At 45.7% G+C, this 19,602-nt stretch overlaps 1 protein-coding gene across 4 annotated transcripts in view; it reads right to left on the bottom strand.

The window, feature by feature from the left end:
* LOC134353816 (inactive serine protease PAMR1-like) overlaps window positions 1-19,602 on the bottom strand; it is a 147,947-nt gene that overhangs the window by 75,764 nt on the left and 52,581 nt on the right. For all 4 annotated transcript variants that reach the window (XM_063062241.1, XM_063062243.1, XM_063062244.1 and 1 more), the window contains exon 4: window positions 14,243-14,357. In XM_063062241.1, the coding sequence (XP_062918311.1) occupies window positions 14,243-14,357 (115 nt within the window). The remainder of the gene's footprint in view (window positions 1-14,242; window positions 14,358-19,602) is intronic.

Raw genomic sequence — 19,602 nt, 5'->3', positions numbered from 1 at the left:
TTCCGCCACCTCCAACGGGATCCCACCACTAAGCACCTTTCCCTCCCCCACTCTCTCTGCTTTCCGCAGGGATCGCTCCCTACACAACTCCCTTGTCCATTCGTCCCCCCCATCCCTCCCCACTGATCTCCCTCCTGGCACTTATCCTTGTAAGCGGAACAAGTGCTACACATGCCCTTACACTTCCTCCCTCACCACCATTCAGGGCCCCAGACAGTCCTTCCAGGTGAGGCAACACTTCACCTGTGAATCGACTGGGGTGGTATACTGCGTCCGATGCTCCCGATGTGGCCTTCTATATATTGGCGAGACCTGACGCAGACTGGGAGATCGTTTTGCTGAACACCTATGCTCTGTCCGCCAGAGAAAGCAGGATCTCCCAGTGGCCACACATTTTAATTCCGCATCCCATTCCCATTCTGATATGTCTATCCACAGCCTCCTCTACTGTAAAGATGAAGCCACACTCAGGTTGGAGGAACAACACCTTATATTCCGTTTGGGTAGCCTCCAACCTGATGGCATGAACATTGACTTCTCAAACTTCCGCTAATGCCCCACCTCCCCCTCGTACCCCATCCGTTATTTATTCATTTATATACACACATTCTTTTTCTCTCTCTCCTTTTTCTCCCTCTGTCCCTCTGACTATACCCCTTGCCCATCCTCTGGTTCCCCCCCCCGTCTTTCTCCCTGGGCCTCCTGTCCCATGATCCTTTCGTATCCCTTTTGCCAATCACCTGTCCAGCTCTTGGCTCCATCCCTCCCCCTCCTGTCTTCTCCTATCATTTTGGATTTCCCCCTCCCCCTCCCACTTCCAAATCTCTTACTATCTCTTCTTTCAGTTAGTCCTGACGAAGGGTTTCGGCCCGAAACGTCGACTGTATCTCTTCCTAGAGATGCTGCCTGGCCTGCTGCGTTCACCAGCAACTTTTATGTGTGTTGCTCCTAAAAGCTATCTCGAAGGCATTCAACAAACTCACTCTCTTGAGATCCAATTCCAACCTGATTTTCCCAATCAACCTGCACGTTGAAATCTCCCATGACTATCACAGGAGAGCACACCCCTCCACACCACACGCAGGTATACCGCGAGAGAGCACACCATGCAGCACACTCCTCCACACCACATGAAGGTGCACCCCAGATGGGAGATCCCTCAGTCTGCAGGAGATTACAGTGATACACACACATGCGGCAGGAGATCCTTCAGTGAGACCCCCTCCATTACAAAAGATCACTCAGTAACATCTCCTCCGCTGCAAGAGGTTCCTCAGTATTGTGTCCCAGGTAATAGGTTTCTCTGTGCAACTTCCTCCACAGGCAGGAGGTCCCTTAGTGCCCCTTCTCCTTTCAGGAGGTCCCTCATTGAAACATGCTCTGCAAGAGATCCCCATCTCCCTCGCTGCAGTGACATATCTACTACTGGAAATCCCTCATGCACAAACACTGGACGCACTTCACGGAGATGGGGAGACGTCACCATGTGGGAGAGGAGGAGAGGATTCCGATGGATTGGTCACCATCTTGGACAGGCGGAGGGGATCCCAAAAAACAAGTCACCATCGGGGGTGGGAGGAGGGATTCCTATGGATAGGTCACCATGCTGCCATTATTCCTTCAGCAAGTTCACTCATATGGCAACAACATCTCTCATCTGGAGAGCATTGAGGATGGAGTAAAATATCCCAGGCTGGGTGGCAGCAGCAAAGATTATCATCATCAAGTCTGAAGACAAGGCAGTAGGGGTGGCAAATGGCAGCTTGATCATTGGGGTAGATAATGAGGAGTGACAAAGTAGGAGAGGGCAAGAGGCAAATATGTTCAAAGTACTGGAGTAAAACCCTGATTGTCTGGCAACTTCAGGACTTTTGCTGATATGGACAAATGTGTTTTACAGATTATTATTATTATTGGTGTTTTTATTACTCCTATTAATTTTTGACACACTGTTACTTCACCTTTTTTTAACATGCTACTCAATCTAAATTAAAGTTTCCATGAGTTTAAAAGGAGGGGGAAACATACTCCCACTCCCATTCCAGACCCTACTTTAACTCAGGCCCCACACCAGGCAGACCCACTGCCCAGACCAAGCCCCAGGCCTCACTCCAGACTCCCAACTCCCATTCCAGACCATCGGAACTTCTGAACACCCAATTTCCAGATTATCAGAGTAGACCAAGACGGCTGAAGCAGTTAGGTGCACAGGATGGGCAAGAGGCCAATATTAGGCCTAGAGGAGGTCACAAGACAAGCAGGGCTTGGAGGGATTGAGAAGTGGTGTGAGAATATTGAACTCAAGCAGTTAAGTACATCAATATTAAATCTCTTATTTCTAACAAAACAAGCAACATTCATTTCAAACAGCAGATGGCGCGAAAGCACCAATGATTGTTGTTGAGTGCTGTCGAGTTGCTATTATTTTCTTCTTCAACACATTTTCCGCTCAGTAAACAGATACAAAGCCACCAACTCCTGAACCATAACTTGTCTGTCATTCCAAAATTAGGCAAGCCTCAATAGTGCACATCCTTACACCATGGACATCCTCCACTCCGGGCTGTGGCACCAGGATTGTGATGGATTAGATCCAGAAGCTCAAAACTGGGCATCCATGAGGCATTATAGACCACCACCACAATATGTCAATATGTAACCTCAATGCCATACCCCTCACTACATCATTATACTAAGGATACGATTACAGTGGAGCGGGTTGACTAGATGTTGACACAAGGGACTGCAGGTGCTGGCATCTGGAGAAGCACACAAAAAGCAGGAGGGATACCTCCAGAGATGCTGCCTACCCTGCTGAGTTCCTCCAGCATTTTGTGCATTTCACTCTGACGTTGCCCTGGCTCAGAGCACTTCACTTGTGAGGGGAGACTGGACAGACTGGGACTGCCTTCCTCAGCGCAGATGTGTCAAGGTTGTGGGGGGGGGGGGGTGCGGAAATCGGATAAATGTGTACAAAATCATGAGGACAAAGATACAGTGAATTATAGGAAACTTGTGCCCATAAAACAATCAAACAATTGTCTAGAGCTAGAAGACTTTGGTTTAACAGGATACTTCGTTGACCAGAGGGAATCAGTTAAAATAGCACTGGTGAAGCGCAGCAACAACTTGCTGGCAGCAAACAAACTACTAATTACTTTATTGATCACACTTTTTCTCAAAAACTATCACTGAAATCAATAGCCTGTAACTTCCCTATTAGAGTTGAACTTTTGAACTGCTTGTATATCCTGGAATATTTGTGGTGTTAACTGAAGTTCTGAAGGTGCAGGTCGGTTGTGGCATGGTGTATTTGGGCCGAATCGAGGCAGCAGGGTCTAGCCCAAGGGCAAGGAATGACCCAATGTTTAGCCATTGCTGGAGCGGACTTGCAGCCGATTCAAAGCAGCAGAACCGAGGCAGCAGGGCCCGGGCCTGAGAAATTGGAGCAAGTTGATGTTTGACCTATTTAAGCCCTAGGCCAGATTGGAAAGGTCAGGTATGAGCCAAGTCAAGATGGCGGGGCCTGGCCTCAGGGTGTATCGAAGTACCAGGGCCCGAGGGTGTTTGAAGCGCCAGGGCCCGAGGGTGTTTCGAAGCGCCAGGGCCCGAGAGTGTATCAAAGCAGCAGGGCCCGAGGGTGCATCGAAGTGCCAGGGCCCGAGGGTTTTCGAAGCGGCAGGGCCCGAGGGCATTCGAAGTGGCAGGGCCCGAGGGCGTTCGAAGCAGCAGGGCCCAAGGGTTTTCGAAGCGGCAGGGCCCGAGGGTGTTCGAAGCAGCAGGGCCCGAGGGTGTTTGAAGCAGCAGGGCCTGAGGGTTTTCGAAGCGTCAGGGCCCAAGGGCGTTCAAAGCGGCAGGGCCTGAGGGTGTTCAAAGCAGCAGGGCCCGAGGGTTTTCGAAGCGTCAGGGCCCGAGGGCGTTCGAAGCTGCAGGGCCCGAGGGTGTTCGAAGCAGCAGGGCCTGGGGGTGGTATGACGCACTGTTTGGCTGATTTAAGCACTGGGCCAGATGGAAAAGTTAGGGTGTTGAGGCTGGAGGAGGGGGACGAGGCAGTGTTCAGCTTGCTGCTCTGTGCTGAACTGAGGCAGTGGCCTACAACTAACGGGCTGCAGTGATGACCGGCTTTGTGGCTGCGAACTCACCTTTGCGCATTTCACTTCTGAATGTCATTTATTTACTTTTACTGTTTGAACAATTTGTTTTCTTTCCTGCACATTGAGTGTGCAGTGGTCTTCTTTTTTAATGCGTTCTATTGGGTTTCTTTGTTTCGTGGCTGCCTGTAAGGAGACGAATCTCAAGGTTGTATAAAGTATATATACTTTGATAATAAATGCACTTTGAACTTTGGAATCTAGAACGTACTGACTTGATGGATGGTGGGGACAGAAACTTCCAGAATACTTAAGAAGTATTGAGATAAAGACTTAAGTCATCAAGGCAGTGAAGGCTATGAGCCAAATGTTCGTTAATGAGATTAATACGATTATGTACCAGATGGCTGGCATGGCGATGTGGGGCTGAAGGGCCTGTTCCTGTACCATATCATTCTATTGCTGCATGTCAAGGTCGAGGATCAGGTGTCAGTAGAGTGCAGGAAGGCGGCTGAGGACAGAACCAAGCATACCTAATAATGGGAATCGATGTATTGTTGTCACATGACAAACTTGGTTTCCATGCCATCCATACAAACCATTTCACAACATAAACACATCGAGGAAGTAGAAGGGAAAAGCAATAACAAAGCAGAATATAGTGTTACAGTTACAGAGAAAAACGTGCAAAGACCCCGATGAAATAAACTGACACCAAGAGTTCATCATTATTGCACAAGTCCATTCAATAGTCTTTGATCAGCCTGCTAAAGCTACAACACAGGGCTAAGAGAATGGTGAATGGACAGAGCTAGGTTTTGTCGGCTACGTGGAACAGTCCATGTTCCAAGTCTACACCAATATCACTCCCCGATTTTTCTACTCTATTTCGACAGCTGCATTGGTGCTGCTTCCTGCACCCATGCCAAGCTCATCGCCTTTATCAACTTTGCTTCCAACTTCCACTCTGCCCTCAAACTTACCTGGTCCATTTCCAACACCTCCCCCCTTTTCCTCGATCTCTCTGTCTCTATCTCTTGAGACAGCTTATCCACTGATATCTTTTATAAACCCACTGATTCTCAAAGCTACCTGGACTATAGCTCTTCCCGTCATGCCACTTGTAAAAATGCCATCCCCTTCTCTCACCTCCTCTGTTGCCACCACATCTGCTCTCAGGAGGAGGCTTTTCATTCTAGAGCTAATGAGATGTCATCCTTTTTCAAAGAAACTGGCATTTCTTCCTCTACCTCCCGCATCTCTTCCATTTCACGCATGTCTGCCCTCACCCCATCCTCCCACCACCCTACCAGGGATAGGGTTCCTCTTGTCCTCACCTACCACCACACCAGCCTCTGCATCCAGCAAGTAATTCTCTGTAATTTCTGCCATCTCCAACAGGATCCCACTACCAAGCGCATCTTTCCCTCCCCCACTTTCCGCTTTCACTAGGGATTGCTCCCTACGCGACTCCCTTGTCCATTCATCCCTCCCCACTGATCTCCCTCCTGGCACTTATCCTTGCAAGCAGAACAAGTGCTACACCTGCCCCTACACCTCCTTCTTTACTAACATTCAGGGCCCTACACAGTCCTTCCAGGCGAGGCAACACTTCACCTGTGAAGTCTGTTGGGGTTATCTACTGTGGCCTCCTGTACATCGGGGAGACCCAACGCAGATTGGGAGACCGCTTCGCTGAGCACCTATGCTCCACCCGCGAGAAAAAGTGGGATCTCCCGATGGCCACCCATTTTAATTCTCCCCCCGTTCCCCTTCCAACATGTCAGTCCATGACCTCCTCTACTGTGCAATGAGGCCACACTCAGGTTCAAAGAGCAACACCTTGTATTCCATCTGGGTAGCCTCCAACCTGATGGTATGAACATCGATTTCTTGAACTTCCGGTAATTGACACCCTCCTCCACCACCCCCTCCCCCGCTTCACCATTCCCTATTCCTGTATCCCTCCTTCTCTTTACCTGCCTACCACTTCCCTCTCATCCTCCTCTCCCTTCCCTTTCTTCCACGTCCTTCCATCCTCTCCTATCAGATTCCCCCTAACTTCTAATCTCTTTCTTTCCAGTCTTGATGAAGGGTCTCGGCCCGAAACGTTGACTGTTTACTCTTTTCCATGGATGCTGCCTAGCCTGCAGCGTTGCTCCAGCATTTTGTGCGGGTTGCTTTGATTTCCAGCATCCGCAGATTTTCTCTTGAGGATGATCACCAAACCAAACTGATGAGGTTTGTGTTCCTCAGCCCTGCTGCTGGTTGTGATTGGTAGGGAACAACGTTATTCATAGAGGGAAGATGTTCCAAGAACAAGGAAGATCTCCAGAACAGATTCACAACACACGATTGAAACCACAAAACTGAAGCATTCAGAGCCTAAGCCGAAGATCCCTCTCCTCCTCCTACTGAAGTCACCATCATTGCTGAAATCAATCTTCAACCAATCTGGTCCCCTTCACATGAAATCACTCAATGATTGAGATTGAGTGCTGAGGGCATCCAGCACTCAGAACACTATGGTCAAGAAGGATTACCATGGCCATGGTGTTGAAAGCTTTCTCTACAGCCAGAGCTGTGCCTCCAGCAAAGCTGCTCCAATACAGTTACAATACTGGGTTCATCTAGCAACGTGGAAAATAGTCTGGGTTTGTTGTGTCCACAAAAAGGACAAATCTAATCAAATTACCCTGGTCAGTTCACTCTCAATCAACAGAATACAGACCAGTTTGAAAATGCGGACAGAGAAATAGCAGATGGAGTTCAATCAGGACAAATGTGAGGGGTTGGATTTGGGAGGTCAAATGTAAATGTCGGGACTCTTCGGAGCATTGATATACAGAGGAATCCTGGAGTTCCATGGACAATGGAACACAATGGCAACACAAGTGTATAGGGTCGTAAAGAAGGTGTACAGTATGTTTCCCTTCTTAAATCGGGTGTTGTGTGTAAAGTCGGGCAGCTGTATGAAACTTTGGTCAGGCCGTATTTGGAGGATTATGTGTGATACTGGTTGCCATAGGATAGAATCAGGAGTTTTTGGAGAGGGTACAGAAGAAGCTCACCAAGATGCTACTTGGATTAGAGAGTACGAACTATAAGAAGAGGTAGACCAAACTCAGGCTGTTTCTCTGGAGCATCGAGCACTGAGGGTTGATAAAATTATGAGAAGCGTAGATAGGGTAGATCGTCAGAGTTGTTTACCCCACATGTAAGTTCCCACCGTTGTCTGTTGTTCTCCCCATGACTGCCTGGGTTTCCTTCAGGTGCTCCGGTTTCCCCCCACAGTGCAAAGACGTCCCAGTTGGTAGGTTAACTGGTGGCTGTAAGTCGTCCTGTGATTAGGTCAGGGTTAGATCAGGGGTTGCTGGGCAGCAAGGCTCAAAGGGCTGGAAGGGCCTGCTCCACACTTTATCTCCATCAATAAGTAATAAATGTATAAAAACATCAAGTACTGGAGGACAGAACTTTAAGGTGAAAGGGTAAAGTTTACAAGGCAAGTTTCATTTTTAAGTAGCATGTTAGGTGCCTGCAACATGCTGCTGGGGAGGTGGTGGAAGCAGATACAATAGCAACATTTGAGAGGTACTTAGACAACACGTGGCAATTCATGGTGAATGGACCACATTCAGTGAAAAGTGGCATCGTGTTCAGCCAGATATTGCAGTTCCTACACTTTAAGATTCTACATTCTATCAGCAAAGCAATGGAATGGGCTATCAAGCAGCCCATGCTCTCCAACAAAGTGCTGTACGATGCATCGTATTGGATTTTGTCATGAACACTTAGCTTCAGACTTCATCACATCCAATTACAGACCAAAGAGCAGAACTCCAGAGGTGAAGCAAGAGTGATACTCATTGATATCACAGAATTCCACAAAGCAACATCCTGATCCCAACCATCCTCCTTCCATTACATGTCATAGGAGCAGAACTTAGACCATCCAGCTCATTGGGTGTGCTCCATCATTCAATCATGGCTGATTTATTTTCCCCTCAACCCCCATTCTCCCTGTAACTTTTGACACCCTTAACCAATCAGGACCTCCTCAATCTTTATTTATAAATATACTCAGTGATTTGGCCTCCACAACAGTCTAGAGCAATGAATTCCACAGATTCACCAATCTGTGAAGAAGCTCAACCTCATATCTGTTCTCAAGGGATGTTCTTCTATTCTAAGGCTGTGTACTCTGGTCCTACACTCTCCCAGTATTTGAAACATCCTCCCCCCATCCATTCCATCTAGGCCTTTCAACTATGTGGGGATGTTCACGGATGATTGCATGATGTTCAGTTCCATTCAACAATCCTCAACAAAAGAAGCAGCCCATGTCCTGCATGCAGTAAGCCTAGGACCATATCCATATACAACTAGTAAGCGGCAGGTAACATTCACAAGAATGGCAACAGAAAATACTTCTGACCACACATTCTTCACTTTGAGAGGCATTGCCATCAGTGAAGTCTTCCACCCTCAATATCCTGGGTGAATGATTGACTCACTTCCTGGCACCCCTAAGCCTTTCTACCATCTACAAGCCACAAGTCAGGAGTGGGAGAGCCTGGACGAGCGCCGTTCCAATAACACACAAGAAGCATGACAAGTGGACTGCTTGACTGGTATTCTTCTATCTCCCAGAAAGAGCTCGCAGTCCCTCCACCTACAAAATACACGGCAGTTACTCTCCCAGCCCAGTTCAATTACATCTCCAAGATCCACACCCTTCATCTCCAAGAATTGACAAGGATAGCATTCTTGGGAACATTCTTGGCAAGCTCCTCTCCAAGTCACACACTAAACTGTTGGACTGCGCCCAATCAGCAAGAAGCAGCAGCAATTTCATTTAGGACTGCAGCCCAGGTTTGAAAAAGGCAACACTTTGCGGCAGTTTTCAGAGTTGAACTGCCCCATATCAGTGAATAGGATGTGTCAGAGATGGTGAATAAAAATAAGGCAGGTGCAAGCAAAGCAGCCACTGTTGGAATGGCCACTGTGCGAATGGGCCAGAGTTGGAGTGACTTTGGCTCATCTGGCCTGGGTGAGGTAACTATCTGGTAAGTTTCTTCTCCTTTATTCTTCATTCCTTCTCTGTTAGGGCACAGTTAGTGCGGTGAGAATGGCTCCAGGGGCTATTGTAATATTCAGTGGATATTCTGGGAGACATCTAGTCTCCCGAGTAACTACACCTGCACCAGGTGCACTGAGATGCAGCTCCTCAGAGAATGTGTTAAGGAGCTGGAGCTGCAGCTCGATGACCTTCAGTTCAAGCAGGAGACTGAGAAAGGGTAACAGATAGGAGCTACAGGGAGGTAGTCACCCCGAGGTTGCAGGAGGCAGGTAAGTGGGTGACTGTCAGGAGAAGGAAAGGCAATACACAACTTTGAATACTGTTGAGGGGGATGACTTATCAGGGGACACCACAGTGACTGGGTCTCTGGGGCTGTGGCTCAGAAGAGAAGAGAGGCGAAGGGGACTGCAGCAGTAATAAGAGATTCCATAGTTGGAAAAGGAGAGACAAGATTCTGTGGACGCGATAGAGACACTAGGATGGCATGTTGCCTCCATGGTGCCAAGGTCAGGAATGTCTCGGATCAGGTCCATGGCATTCTAAAGGGAGAGGGTGAGCAGCCAGAAGTCTTGGCACATAGTGGCACCAATGATATATGTAGGAAAGGTGAGGAGGTCCTGAAGAGAGATTTTAGGGAGCTAGGTAGGAAGCTGAAAAGCAGGACTTCCTGGGTAATAACCTCTGGATAGCTGCCTGTGCCACATGCCAGTGAGGGTATGTATAGCATGATAGGCAGGTGAACGCATGGCGGAAGAACTAGTGCACAGGGAAAGCTGCAGATTTCTGGGTCATTGGGATCTCTTCTGGAGAGCATACAAAGGGACAGGTTACACCTGAACCCAGGGGATCCTATATCCATACAGGCAGGTTTGCTAGAGTTGCTCGGGAGGGCTTGAAGTAATTTGGCAGGAGGATGGGAACCAAAGTGATAGGGTTGAGGATAGGGTAGATGGTTTACAAACAAAGGCAGTGTGTAGGGAGAGAGCTAGCAAGCAGAGGTTGAAAGTAGTGATGAGTTGCAATGTAAAAAGGAGGACAAAATAGAAAAGGGTGATGAATACAGAACTGAAGGTGTTATATTTAAATGCATGCAGTATATGGAATAAAGTAGATGAACTTGTAGCACGGTTACAGATTGACATAAATGACATTGTGGGCACCACTAAATCATGGCTGAAGATAATAGCTAAGAACTTAACATCCAAGGATACACATTGTATTGAAACGACAGGCAGGTAGGCTGAGTGGGTGGGGTGGCTCTGTAGGTAAAATTGAAATCAAATCATTAGAAAGAGGTGACAGGGACTGGAAGGTGTACAATCATTGTGTCAGAGCTAAGAAAAAGCAAGAGTAAAAAGACCCTGGTGGGTGTTATATACATACCTCCAAACAATAGTAAAGATGTAGTCTACAAATGACAATGAGAAATTGAAAATGCATGTCAAAAGGGCAATGTTACAATAGTCATGGGGGATTTCAATTTAGATAGATTGGGAAAATCAGGTTGGTGCTGGATCACAAAAGGGGGAATTTGTAAAATGCCTACAAGATGGCTTTTTAGAGCAGCCCGTGGTGAGCCCACAAGGGCATCAGCTATTCTGGATTCGATGTTGTGCAAGGAACTGGAATTGCTTAGAGAGCTTAAGGTAAAGGAACCCCCAGTGCCCAGTGATCATAATATGATAGAATTCATTCTGCAGTTTAAGAAGGGGAAGCTAAAGTCAGATGTATGAGTAGAACAGCAGAGTAAAGGGAATTACAGAGGTATGAGAGAGGAGCTGGCCAAAATTGATTGGAAGGGAACATTAGCAAGGATGATGGCAGAGCAGCAATGACTGGAATTTCTGGGAGCAACTTGTAAGGGGCAGGATAGATACATTCCAAAGTAGTATCCTAAAGGCAGGATGATGCAACCATAGCTGATGAGAGAAATCAAAGCCAACATAAAAGCCAACGAGAGGGCATATAATAGAGCAAAAAAATCAGTGGGAGGTTGGAAGATTGGGAAGTTTTTAAAAGACAACAGAAGGCAACTAAAGAAAAATCATAAAGAAGGAAAGGAAGGAATATGAAGGTAAGGAAGCCAATAATATATAAGGGGATATCAAAAGTTTTTTTCCAGAGTAAAAGAGAGGTAAGAATAGATATTGGAATGCTGGAAAATGATGCTGGAGAGGTAGTAATGGGGAACAAGGAATAACAATGGACGAACTGAATAAATATTTTGTATCAGTCTTCACTGTGGAAGACTCTTGCAGTATGCTGGAAGTTAGAGGGATTCGGGGCAAAAGTGAGTGAAGTTGCCATTACTAGGGAGAAGGTGCTTGGGAAACTGAAATGTCTGAGGGTAGATAAGTCACCTGGACCAGTTGGCCTACGCCCCAGGGTTCTGAAAAAGGTGGCTGAAGAGATTGTGGAGGCATTTGTAATGATCTTTCAAGAATCACTGGACTTTGGCATGCTTCCAGAGGACTGGAAAATTGTAAATGTCACTCCACTCTTCAAAGAGAGAGAGAGAGAAGAAAGGAAATTATAGACCAAACAACAGGAATTCTGCAGATGCTGGAAATTCAAGCAACACACATCAAAGTTGCTGGTGAACGTAGCAGGCCAGGCAGCATCTCTAGAAAGAGGTGCAGTTGATGTTTCAGGCCGAGACCCTTCGTCAGGACTAACTGAAGGAAGAGTTAGTAAGAGATTTCTTACTCACTCTTCCTTCAGTTAGTCCTGACGAAGGGTCTCGGCCTGAAATGTCGACTGCACCTCTTCCTAGAAATTATAGACCAGTTAGTCTGACCTTAGTTGCTGGGAAGATGTTGGAATCGAATGTTAATGATGTGGTTTCAGGGTACTTGGACACATGTGATAAAATAAGCCATAGTTAGCATGGTTTCCTTAAGGGAAAGTCTTGCCTGACAAATTTCTTAGAAGTCTTTGAAGAAATAACAAGCAGGATAGACAAAGGAGAACTGATGGATATTGTTACTTTGATTTTCAGAAGGCCTTTGACAAGGTGCCACACGTGAGGCACAAGTTAAGAGCCCATGGCATTACAGGGAAGATATTAGCATGGATGGAGCATTAGCTGATTGGCAGGAAGCAAACTGGAATAAAGGGAGCCTTTTCTGGTTGACTGCCGGTAACTAATGGTATTCCACAGGGGTCTGTGTTGGGACCGATTCTTTTTATGTTATATGACAATGATTTGGATGATGGAATTCTCACAACACGCAGATTGGGGGACCGCTTTGTCGAGCACCTCCGCTCCGTCTGCCACAACAGACAAGATCTCCCAGTTGCCACCCTCTTCAACTCTGCTTCACATTCCCATTTGGATATCTCCATACATGGCCTCCTCTACTGCCAGGATGAGGCTAAACTCAGGTTGGAGGATCAACACCTCATATACCGTCTAGGTAGTATCCAGCCCCTTAGTATGAACATAGAATTCTCCAACTTCCGGTAATTCCCTCCCCCTCCCTTCCCCTATCCCTATGTCACTCTGCCCCTCCTCCAGCTGCCTATCACCTCCCTCATGGTTCTGCCTCCTTCTACTATCCATTGTGCTTTCCCGTATTCCTTCTTCACCTTTCCTGCCTATCACCTCCCTGCTTCTCCTCCCCCACCCCTTCACCTTTCCCCTTACTGGTTTTTCACCTGGAACCTACCAGCCTTCTCCTTCCCACCCTCCCCCCACCTTCTTTATAGGGCCTCTGCCCCCTCCCTCTTCAGTCCTGACGAAGGGTTCCGGCCCAAAATGTTGACTGATCATTTCCACGGATGCTGCCCGACCTGCTGAGTTCCTCCAGCGTATTGTGTGTGTTGCTTTGACCACAGCATCTGCAGAGAATTTGGTGTTTTGGATGATGGGATTGATGGCTTTACAGCCCAGTTTGTGGATGATACATGGATAGGTAGAGGGGAAGGTAGTTTTGAGGAGGTAGAGAGGCTACAGAAGGATTTAGACAGATGAGAATAGGCAAAGAAATGGCAGATGAAATACAGTGTCAGGAAGCGTATTGTCATGCACTTTGCTAGAAGAAATAAAGCATGGACTATTTTCTAAATGGAGATGAAATCAAAAATCTGAGGTGCAAAGGAACTTGGGAGTCCTTGTGCAGGATTCTATAAAAGTTAACTTGCAGGTTGAGTCGGTGGTGAGGAAGGCAAATGCGATGTCAGCATTCATTTCAAGAGGATTAGGATATAAAAGCAAGGAGATAATGCTGAGGTTTAATAAAGCATTAGTGAGGCCTCACTTGGAGTATTGTGAACAGTTTTGGGCCCCTTACCTAAGAAACGATGTGCTGACATTGGAGAGGGTCCAGAGGAGGTTCACAAAAATGATTCAAGGACTGAAAGACTGATCATATGAGGGACGTTTGATGGCTGTGGGCCTGTACTCATTGGAATTCAAAAGACTGAGTAGAGACCTCATTGAAACCTATCAAATATTGAAAGGCCTTGAAAGAATGGATATGGAGAGGATGCTTTTCCAAAGACCAGAGGACACAGCGTCAGAATAGAGGGGCGTCCTTTTTGAATGGAGATGAGGAGGAATTTCTTTAGCCAGAGAATGGTGAATTTGTGGAATTCGTTGCCACAGGCAGCTGTGGAAGCCAAGACATTGGATATACTTAAAGCAGAATATAATAGATTCTTGGTCATTCAGGGCATGAAAGGGTACGGGGAGAAGGCAGGAGATTGGCACTGAGGGGGAAATGGATCAGCCATGATGAAATGGTGGAGCAGACTTGATGGGCCAAATGTCCTAATTCTGCTTCTATACCTTATGGACTTATGGCCTTAACTGGCTTGGAGGAACCTGGACCTTCACATCACCATCATGGAGCCCTCTCCCTAACTGCAACATGAGAGTAGCTTCATCAGGAGAATTGCAGTGGTTTGAGAAGACAGATGCCACCACCTTGTCAGGGGCAGTTTTGCTCAGCACATAAATGCTGGCCTTGACATTGAAAATCTCATCCTGAAGTGAATAAAAGAATCAGGCTTATTAAAGCTTAGAACACAATACAGAAGTCCAAAGCTATATATAATACATTCATCCTACCTTAACTCAATAGCAAAATTAGGATTCACTGTTACCATCCATTCACAGCGAGAGTTGCTGGGATATCCTTCTAGTATAATATGTCCTCTTGAAGCATTCATTACAGCTCCACATTCTAGAAACAGAAAAAAGCATCAAAACTCTTCAGAGTTCTGCATAACTTACATTTCAACGTGTGTTCTTCCCTCTTGTAAACTAAGCAACACTTAACTAATGATCACAATTTGCATTTCTGTAACAGCTCAGAAATTCTATTGTGTAGTTCTGGATCCATGAGGGCTGCGTGTTAGATTTTAATCAGAATGTGATTTTCTCAAAGCAATCTATTGTCTACTGCTCCTTAGAGGAACAACAGAAGATTGCTTCTGGGTCCTGTACATACATTGCAAATACAGAGGAACCAAATGTGTATTGGCAGCAATTGGTTTGCAACATATGGACACCACTTATACAAAATTCATTGGGCAGGCGTCCATGCACCATTCAAACTGAAACTGCTGCCACAGTCACTGAGAGCCATGTTTCAGCATGACAGCGTGAAACAGAGGTCTAAAGCATGTACTCCACCATCTGGAACCACGTAGAGTTACATGTTTATTTGGTCAAAAAGGGCAGCACGGTTTTGGTGGGCCGAAGGGTCCGTTTCTGTGCTATATGACTCTGAATCTATGACTCTGTCCCCAGCATCCAGTTGTTAACACCATCACTCTGCTCTGTCACCAGTGCTATGATCTGACCGCTGAACTGGCAGATCCCACCTCCATCATCCCTCACTGCATACCATCGAGATGTAGTTTCTCAGCTTGGTGCTCAATTTTATCTTTGAAGTGACGTTCAATTCATAGGGCTCTGCTCGGAGTGATAATTCCCTTCCTCTCAAGAGTAGTTGATTGTCATCCTTGGCAGTTGTGGTAGATCAAATGCACATACTACAGCAGCCAGCATACTTTTCCATCACACTGCTCTTGCTTCTGAACTTCACTTTTCGCTACTTTACCCATCTTCCTCATTATGACACCCTCCCCTCCTTACATTACCCCCACCCTTAACTCCCGTCTCACTGTTCCCCAACCGTATCTCTGAGTACCCCAAATCACATCTTCTCGTTTTAATATTTATGGGTTTGAGTACTTTGCCAGCTGTTTCCACTTTTAAAAAAAAACTCATGTTGAGATCCTATTAGCTCACTACTTCATACAGTTATTTTTCATCAGTATTTATCCTGGAAAGCTGAACTGAATAGAGGCGAGTGATTGATCACCGGAATTACAGAAATCATTTGCCAGATCTATGGGAGACCAAATAAACAATACTGTGGTTACCAGAGACAAGTTGATGGGATAAGTAAGCTTATGTCTAGTTAGAATGGGGAGCGTTTTGCAGACAAGGGAAAACTCCTTTACTCAGAGGGCTGTAAATCTTTGCAAGTCTCCAATGCAGACTGCAGCCACTGAGTGTTTTCAGATGGGGACTGGGCATAGAAGTGAGAAGCAGAATTTACTGGATGTGAGCACTGACCACCCAACTTACTCTTGATTCTGTCTCTAATGCTCTAATGGAAATGAATGTAAAATACCTGCTTCACTAGGGTGTATGGTAAGAGTGTGTCATTTTAACCAGAGGGAGTGGCCTTAGAGTAGCACGTAGCCATGGAAGTGTATGCAGAGTGCCAGTTTTATAATAAGTGAATGCAATGGCCAGGTAACCTAAAGGACGTGGATGCTGAGTACTAACTTTACTGAGGGAAATGCAAGTGAGACGTTAACCGAGGGGACTGGATGTACGTAGAGCACAGCAGAACAGCAGGCCCTCTATCCACAATATCTGCACCAAACACAATCCCGAGTTAAACTAAATCTCTTCTCCCTGTACATAAGCTCCTTTCACGTGAGCATCTAACAGCCTCTTGAGCACCAGTATTGTATCTGCTTCTGCTGCTGCCCTGGCAGATGTTCCAGGTGCCAACCACTCTGAGGAAAAAAACTTGTCCCACATAATCCCTTTAAAATTCCACTCACTGTAAATGCATGTCTCCTGGTACTTGACATTTCCACCCTGGGAGAAAGATTATGTCTATTGTATCTGTGCCTCTCCAGGTGAGGCCTAACCAAAGATTTATACAACTGTAACATGCAGATAAATAGCTTAACCTGGGAGAGTCAGCACATCCTTGGTTCCTATGACCAACACATCCAGTAGGAGTAAAAAACTGACAGTTTAAATTGAAAAGGAAATGGAGTTAGTGTGGAAGTGCAAGAACAGTTTCACAGTTGGTGGTAGGAGAGGAGAAACAGGCTAGTTAAAGGAGAACAGAAATTCAGTCGCATATTAACAAGAATGAGCCAAAGCCTTAATTAGGGCATCATATTGATGAAGGTGGATGTAGTGTGTATGGATTTCAGTAAGGCATTTGATAAGGTTCCCCATGCAAGGCTCATTCAGAAGATAATGAGGCATGGGATCAAGGAGACTTTGCTTTGTGGATCGAGAATTGGCTTGCCCACAAAAGGCAAAGGGTGGTTGTAGATGGTTCAATATTCTTCATGGAGGATGGTGACCAGTGGTGTTCCGCAGGGATCTGTTCTGGGACCCCTCCCCCTTTGTGATGTTTATAAATGACCTGGATGAGGAAGTGGAAGGGTGGGTTAGTAAGTTTGCTGATGACACAAAAGTTGTGGGTGTTGTGGATAGTCTGGAGGGTTGTGAGAGGTTGCAGTGCGACATCGATAGGATGCAGAACTGGTTAGAGAAGTGGCAGCTGGAGTTCAACCCAGATAAGTGTGAAGCGGTTCATTTCAGTGGGTCACATTTGAAGACAATATAATATTAATGGTAAGATTCCTGGCAGAGTGGAGGATCAGAGGGATCTTGGGGTCCATGTCCATAGGACACTCAAAGCTACTGCACAGGTTGACAGTGTTGTTAAGAAGGCATATGGTGTGATGGCCTTCATCAATCGTGGGATTGAGTTCAAGAAGCATGAGGTGATGTTAAATCTATAAGACCTTGGTTATACCCCACTTGGAGTATTGAGTTCAGTTCTGGTCTCCTCACTACAGGAAAGAGTGCAGAGGAGATTTACAAGGATGTTGCCTGGATTGGAGAACATGGCTTATGAGAATAGGCTGAGTGAAGTTTGCCTTTTCTCCTCGGAGCAAAGGAGGATGAGAGGTGACCTGATAGAGGTGTAGAAGATGATAAGAGGCATGGATCGTGTAGATAGCCAGAGGCTTTTTCCCAGGGCTGAAATGGCTAACATAAGGGGACATAGTTTTAAGGTGCTTGGAAGTAGGTACAAGGGGGATGTCAGAGGTAAGTTTTTCACACAGAGTAGTGGGTGTGTGGAATTCTCTGCCAGCAACGGTGATAGAGGCAGATACAATAGGGTCTTTTAAGAGACTCTTAGATAGGTACATGGAGCTTAGAAAAATAGAGGGCTATGCGGTAGGGAAATTCTAGGCAGTTTCTAGAATAGGTTACATGGTCGGCACAACATCGTGGGCCAAAGGGCCTGAAACGTGCTGTAGATTTCTACGTTTCTATGTTAGCAAAATACAAAGTTTAACAAACACTGAAGTAAATAAGAGGGGAGAAAATTCATTGCATAATTTGGCATGGGTGAATCTGCATTTTCATGTAAGAAGACTCATCAGGCAGAAAGAATCTGGACAACACACAAATCTGGAATGGACTGATCAGGCAGGGTGGGGTTTAAGAGAAAGTAACAGGCTAACTTGAGGGGCAGGAGCTGAAAACAACACTGAAACAATATCAGTTCCTAAGTGAGAAGCAGGTGAATACTTTAAGCAGCAGGCATGAGAAGTAGATACAACTAGACACTCCAGTTTCTAAATGTTTGCTTACCCAAGATATATTCCACACCTAGAAAATGATATATTCTACAATGAAGAGTTTCCTCTCATCCCAGAATGCAGGAATGACACACTTAGATTTTAAACTTGAGGTGAGAGCATCATGAGTGGGAAGATCACAAAATCAGTCAGAAACATCACAAAGTCAGAGACAGGGACAAATAAACGCTGGCATCAAGGAGGACAGGGCACTGAAATCCCAAAAACCAGACAGATCTGTTGAGATTTATACACATATTCGATCCTAGAAATGGACATCGAGACCTTAAGATCTGAAAGCCCATGGAAGTGTTGGGAGCTCAGGCATTTATACTGAGGTTGCATGGGATTATATATACAGCCCACAGGAACCAATAACCAGGGATGTAGACTGGTCTCTTGAGACAAAGGGACAGAGACACCAGTCACGTGGGCTTCCCAGTAACTCCATGCTTCCGTACATTACCAGCCATTTTTGCCCTGCACCATCATACTTTTCATTATTTAGTACATTCTTCCTCCTCTTGATCACTGATCTTCCCCATTATCCCTACTTCCTCTTTTCATGACTTCTGAATTTCATAGTCATAGTCATACTTTATTGATCCTGGGGGAAATTGATTAAAAATCCAGATTTCAGCCGGGGTGTCCGCCGCTCTGTTCTCTAAACCGGCCGGCATAAGGGCAATCAGCTGGTCCCTGGAATAAACAATGCGACCATACTGCTGCCCCGCTGATGAGACGTGTCCGAATGTAACTATTTCCAGCGCTAAAAACCCAAATAAAACTCTCTCCACCAGCATGTTAGAGAGGGTGCAGCTTCAACGTGCTACCGTGAAAAAAAAATACAACAAATAGCCTAAGTTTAAAAAGTAAGAAAGGTAAGAAAACTAGACGGAGCGACTGTAACAGGCTGCATGCATGACCGGCGCATGTGCACATTATTTATTTATTTAAAGCCTGTTGGAATCCATTGTGTTAATACTTCTTATAAGATGTTAGATGAATTAATGTAAGACTAATGTCGCAGTTCAGTCATGATTTGTACTTTAACAAACTCACATATTTTTCCATAGTATGTGCTGGTTCGTCCCCACTTACTGGCAGGAAGCAGTATCGCAGTTACATAATAGTTCATCACCTTTCTCATTTTTCATTGGCTAAGTGTTAGCACATTACCCATGTGCTATGATTGCACAACCATTGATTGGTTTATTTATATCCAAAGGATTTCTGTTATCTGGATTATAAAGGTGATGGATTTTTCAGAGGCTCCATTTTTTCTTTTTCTTGAATCTCTGCTTTGTTTCTCAGCTCTTCACTTAGTTTCAAATGTCTGTATCCTTGTTTAAGCTTTAAAATAAAAGACTGTAAAAAATTAAGACTCCTCGCCATTCTAGACCACCCATTAAGGATCAGAAAAATAATAAGGATCCGACAAACCTGTTATGTCCCTGACCTTTCCCGTTCTAGCTGACGGTCAGAAAGCAGAATCTTGCTCTCCAACTC

Source organism: Mobula hypostoma, chromosome 11 (assembly GCF_963921235.1).
Source record: "Mobula hypostoma chromosome 11, sMobHyp1.1, whole genome shotgun sequence".
NCBI lineage: Eukaryota > Metazoa > Chordata > Chondrichthyes > Myliobatiformes > Myliobatidae > Mobula > Mobula hypostoma.
This window is presented reverse-complemented; position numbering and strand designations above follow the sequence as displayed.